We start from the raw sequence: 6,255 nt of genomic DNA on the forward strand, positions 1-6,255 counted from the left end.
ATATTACAAATCATCACTTACTAAATCTTGAATAATACCCTAAAGGCTTATGCTTATGGTCATTATATCTCCCAGAGTCCCAGATAAGCCAAATTTACACCTCCAGTCCCCGGGTAATTATTCATAGCAGCCCTTTCATTCTCAAGGGTATCCTAGTTTGGGGATAAATGATATATCCACCTTATTAAATATCACACTCTAGTTTCATACACCTTTAAGATCCTCATGTTCTAGGGTTAGGGCTTCATCTCAAAACTAAGAAGTACCCTCATTCATGCAAAATCTGAAGAACCCATGTTCAGATTTTAGCAGCATGTATGACTCTCAGATAAAAAAGAGTAGTTTCCAAAGCAACTGTGGGCTTTACTAAAGAGATTAAAATAAGAAGGAAGTCTCAGAGTCTGATTTGGAATTTGGGGTTTGTAGGGGTTTAAAGGCAAATGTGAACCAAGTTTGGCTTGGTGAGACTGAGGTGGAAGACAAATAACTGATTCCACTTAGCAGACTTCTGAACAGAGAGTTCAAAAAGTGCATCCCCTCCAGGAGCACTTCATTCATGAGTTTGTTTATTTATTAATAGTTGGAGCATGTTCTAAGCACTGCCTCAGTTTTGTCAGTAGTTTTGGGGACGTTATGCTCCATTTCCAGCACTTTGCAGGATTGTGATGCTATACATGAGGTTTTGTTTAAACCAGCCTCTGAATTCTTTCCTGCTTAGCGCTCTTTAGAATTTCCATAATTTGTAATTACTCTATTCACTAATTACAAAGATTATTCCCATGGTCCAGGTAGGTTAAATCGTTGCTGTGATTTTTTTTTTTTTTTTCATGTTGCAAGTGTATTTCTTCCTTAGAACAAGCAGATGAATTGTAGCCAAGCTGGAGATCATGGTAACAGCACCTTTTACTCAGCGGTAAGCAGACCATCTATCCAGAGTATGTAATTACTGAAAGATTAAGGCATTAAGATGTGTTTACTTGCGACATTCTCTAAAGCACTCGGCATTTAAATTGAAGTTATTTAGTATGCGATTACTTGAGGTTCCTGTGTAAAATACTAAAGAATATTTTAATCATTCTTCTATGTTTACATTTACACTTTTAACAAAATCTTTTCTGAACATATTTAACACGCGGGTACACAGATTCTCTCTCTGACGGTGTTCAGACCTGGTTCTGAATCTGACAATTTGACTATTTTCTTGTTGTTTCTGTAGCTGTTTACATATGTCTTCTCTTTTATTTCTCCCCTTTCTTTACTTTCTTAGAAATCTTTATTTCCTATCAATTACTCACCAGATTGTTCACAAAAGGAATCTTGTGGAGTTTTCTTTAGTTCTAATCGTCACTGGTTGAGTGATTACTGTCACTGCCTTTACTGTCACTATCACTGTCACTACCACCTCCATTGTTGTCGCCGTTACCAGACTTGCTCTTGCTGTCACTCTCATCACCACTGTCAGACGCACTGTCACTGCTGTCACTATCACTGCTGTTGCTGTCACTCCTGTCGCTGCTGTCACTATCACTGCTGTCACTGCTGTCACTTTCGCTGCTGTCACTATCACTGCTGTCACTGCTGTCACTGTCACTACTGTCACTGCTATCACTACTATCTGATTTGCTGTCACTACTGTCACTGCTGTCTGACTTGCTGTCACTGCTGTTACTATTGTCACTGTCTGATTTACTGTCACTATCGCTGCTGTCACTACTGTCACTGTCTGATTTACTGTCACTGTCACTGCTGTCACTACTGTCTGATTTGCTGTCACCACTCTCACTGCTATCACTACTGTCACTGCTGTCACTGCTATCACTACTGTCACTACTGTCACTGCTGTCACTGCTGTCACTACTGTCACTATCACTACTGTCACTGCTATCACTACTATCTGATTTGCTGTCACTGCTGTCACTACTGTCTGATTTGCTGTCACTACTGTCACTGCTGTCTGACTTGCTGTCACTGCTGTTACTATTGTCACTGTCTGATTTACTGTCACTATCACTGCTGTCACTACTGTCACTGTCTGATTTACTGTCACTGTCACTGCTGTCACTACTATCTGATTTGCTGTCACCACTGTCACTGCTATCACTACTGTCACTGCTGTCACTGCTGTCACTATCACTATCACTACTGTCTGATTTGCTGTCACTACTGTCACTGCTGTCTGACTTGCTGTCACTGCTGTTACTACTGTCACTGTCTGATTTACTGTCACTGTCACTGCTGCCACTGCTGTCACTGCTGTCACTACTGTCACTGCTATCACTGCTGTCACTACTGTCACTGCTTTCACTACTGTCACTGTTATCACTGCTGTCACTACTGTCGCTGCTTTCACTACTGTCACTACTGTCACTGCTGTCACTGCTGTCAGACTTGCTGCCACTACTGCTGTCACTACTGTCACTGCTATCACTACTGTCGCTGCTTTCACTACTGTCACTACTGTCACTGCTGTCACTGCTGTCAGACTTGCTGCCACTACTGCTGTCACTACTGTCACTGCTATCACTACTGTCGCTGCTATCACTACTGTCACTGCTGTCAGACTTGCTGCCACTACTGCTGTCACTGCTGTCACTGCTATCACTACTGTCACTACTGTCACTGCTGTCACTGCTATCACTGTTGTCACTGCTGTCAGACTTGCTGCCACTACTGCTGTCACTACTGTCACTGCTATCACTACTGTCGCTGCTATCACTACTGTCACTGCTGTCAGACTTGCTGCCACTACTGCTGTCACTGCTGTCACTGCTATCACTACTGTCACTACTGTCACTGCTGTCACTGCTATCACTGTTGTCACTGCTGTCAGACTTGCTGCCACTACTGCTGTCACTACTGTCACTGCTATCACTACTGTCGCTGCTATCACTACTGTCACTGCTGTCAGACTTGCTGCCACTACTGCTGTCACTGCTGTCACTGCTGTCACTGCTGTCACTGCTGTCAGACTTGCTGCCACTACTGCTGTCACTGCTGTCACTGCTGTCACTGCTGTCTGATTTTTCTTTGGTGCTGCCTGATTTTCCATTCTTATCACTCCCATTGTCACCATTGCCATCACTACCACTATCATTAGCACCTGATGTGTTATCACTATCACCTTCCCCTCCTTTTGAGTCACTGCCATTGCCATTATCCCTTGATTCATCAGAGTTATAAGAAGCATCTCCTCGGCTACTGTGGTTGTTGTCACCTTCAGAAGTGGTATCATCACTGCCATTAGACTCATCACTGCTGTTGGGATCATCTCCTTGCACGGATTCATCACCAAACTCAGAGCTGTCATAGCCATCACTGTTACTGTCACTACGTGTTTTGCTGGGTCCAAACTTATCTTGAGGTTCTAATTTCTGGCCAGGTCCCTGCATGACATCAACCTCTTCTTGTGCCTTGACATTTCCTTTGTCTACAATTATTCCATGTGGGCCTTTACTCTCTTTATCTTCATTCATTTTCCCAGCTTCTTTGGTAATATTGTTTCTGTTGCCGCTGCTGGGACATTCCATTTCTATTCCCTATGGAAAGATGGAGGAAAGAATGATTAATTCGTGAATGTTATTCCACAAAATTGCATTGGTCTGAGGAAGACTGACTGGGGAAAGTGGCCATAGAACAGGAGTCCAGCTTCCAGTACTTCAGAAACATCTGTCTGTGAAAACGTGCTTTATTCAGTACTCGAAAGTACTCTGGTGTTTAGATTATAGACCATCCCATTTGTGTTTTTACCCAGTAAGAGCTTTCGTAAACAGTTACGTGCTGCATTAATTATTTAGCATAAGACTTTTGAAGAATTATAACCAAATTTTCAGAGATTTCTGCTTTTTTAAATTGTTCTATAGCAAAGTCTAGTACGGACTCTAGCTTTCCCATCAAATATTCAAGTAATTTAGAGGCAAAAATACATGACTATTTGTCATGATTTATTTTCACGCTACCATCATGGAAGGAGGGGGAGAATTTAAACTGCCATTGAAAGAAACCAGCTTCACAAACTAACCTTAACTTGGTTCTTCCCAATAGCAGGTGGCTCTAATTTTTCAGTGATTCCATTTTCCACAGCTTTGCTTTCTCTGTGATTGGGTTTTTGAGTGTCCTCTATTTTTTGGCTACCATTGTCTCCTGAAATACCGTCAAAATCATCCTCACTCTTGGAGGTGTTGTGTCCATCAATGGCGTGGGTGTCTTCTTGGTCCGCAGGGTCATCAGCTTCACCACTAATTGAATTTTGACCTAAGCTATTGTCATCGTCATCTTCTGTTTCATGAGGTTGACCCTCTTGGCCCTTGCTGTTATCAGGGCCTTTTTCTTCATTCCCTGTTTCTTCACCTTCATCATCACCAGAGCCCTTGTCTTCATTTTCATCTACTCCATTCCCACTAGGACTTCCATCAGAATTGTCCAAGGCGACATCTTCTCTATTGCTATCTCCACTTTCCCCTGGTGTTACCCCTGTCTCCTCATTCCCGTTGCTCTCGCCTTCTCTCTGAGGTGTTTCTTCACTTGTATCACCCCCATTTCTACAGAAATTCCCACTTATTTCTTCCTCATGACCTGTACCTTTATTGCTTCCAGCTACTTGATGTCCATCTTCTTGGACAACAGTGGCATCTTCACTCTGACTTGCATTTCCAACACCCCCATTTTTGGAATTGTTCTCAGCAATCCCATTAATATTGCTCCCATTTGCTGTTTCAGCACTGTCGATGATGCCTACTTGTCCCCTGATGCCATTTGCTGTGGTGCTGTCTTCTTGATGGAGCCCAACATGACCATATGTTTCTGGTTTTCCTGTGCCCCCTTTCAGATCCTCAGTATTCCCCTCTTCATTTGCTAACATGGAATGTGCAGAAGAACTTTTCTCTCCCACTTCTGCCCCCTCAGAACCATTTCTCTCTCCTTTGTAACCATCTTTGGTGTACTGTTGCCTCCCTCTTTCATTTTCATGCAGGAGGACACCACTTTCTTTGGTGGTATCATTGGCATTTAACTCATCCTGGAAAAGAGAAACAATGCAAAATAAATTGTGGATACCATCTTAAAGTAAAGCAAACTGAAAAGATGAGCATCAATTTTTTGGAAGTTAATGGAATCTAAAAACAACTTAGAAACACATTTTACATCCTATACCTGTATTGGCACTTTCAATTTTGCTAGAAGATTTAAATTCACAGATTTGTCAACAGCATGTCTCTCCAATGGCTTGATTTGAGGAACCTACCAAAGTGAAAATACTGGAAATTGAAAACATTCTTATTTTGTGCATATGTGTGCCCACACATCCACACACACACACACACGCACACGCACACGCGCGCACACGCGCACACACACACACACACACACACACACACATTTTTCTCCAAATGAAGAAAAGAAGATATAACACAAAGGTCAAAGTATGAGCTAACTGGGTAGAAAAGAGAAGTGGCTTGTTATAGGGCTTATGTAGAATTTAAACTTGGCAGTATTCCCAATTTTATTGACGTATTAACCAGATCACTTAACTGTAGGAAGGGAATAGTCTTTTATAAAAATGAAGAGAGACCTTTGATATTTCTGTACGATGCTTCTTGCAACAGCACCAGACCCACATTAAGTATAATCCTGGCCAAAACCCCTAAGAAAATAGTAGGTCTGACCAGAGCCAGGGAGGAAGCAAAGGCAAGTAGGTTGCTACTTCTGTGCCCTTCAGGAGCACAATGAAAACAGTTGAGAAAATTCTCAACTACAGAAATACCAAAGTATTTGGATTATGGAAACATATCAAAATGTTAACCATAGCAGCTGGCTAATAAAATTACAAATGGTTTAATTTTCCTAATTTTTCTTTGTTGGTATTTATCTGTATATTCCAAATTTAACTTTCTGAGTGAAACATCAGTTTTCCCTTTGTTTAAAAAAAACGTGATTTTTTCCCCTACTTTTCTTTCTTGAAATCTTCCTAAACAATACAGGCTTTGTTGATATTAGAATGAAACTCATAGGGCGTTAGCAAAGATGGACAGTCTCCATGACTTCTAGGCATTAAATGTAAATGAATCTGAATGAATTTTAAAAGAAATAATCCTTCCAATAAGACAGGAGTTTCAATTAGAACGGGAGCATGAATTGGCGTGCCTATATGGTTTTGATGAGACCCCAAATATATCTTGTAAAGTCTTTCATGTAAATCTAAAAGTTTAGACTCAGCTGATTGACCAGGTCTCAAGGAAAAAAAAAAAAAAACGAACATAT

At 41.3% G+C, this 6,255-nt stretch overlaps 1 protein-coding gene across 1 annotated transcript in view; it reads right to left on the minus strand.

The window, feature by feature from the left end:
• Positions 1-1,337: 1,337 nt before the first annotated feature.
• The window catches only part of DSPP (dentin sialophosphoprotein), a 5,099-nt gene continuing 181 nt past the window's right edge, over positions 1,338-6,255 (minus strand). Inside the window, exons 2-4 of the mRNA XM_007450690.1 lie at positions 5,149-5,235; positions 4,019-5,014; positions 1,338-3,536 (exon numbers count right to left, since the gene is read on the minus strand). Coding sequence (XP_007450752.1) covers positions 1,338-3,536; positions 4,019-5,014; positions 5,149-5,235 — 3,282 coding nt within the window. The remainder of the gene's footprint in view (positions 3,537-4,018; positions 5,015-5,148; positions 5,236-6,255) is intronic.

This window comes from Lipotes vexillifer, unplaced genomic scaffold, assembly GCF_000442215.2.
Source record: "Lipotes vexillifer unplaced genomic scaffold, Lipotes_vexillifer_v1.1 scaffold34, whole genome shotgun sequence".
NCBI lineage: Eukaryota > Metazoa > Chordata > Mammalia > Artiodactyla > Lipotidae > Lipotes > Lipotes vexillifer.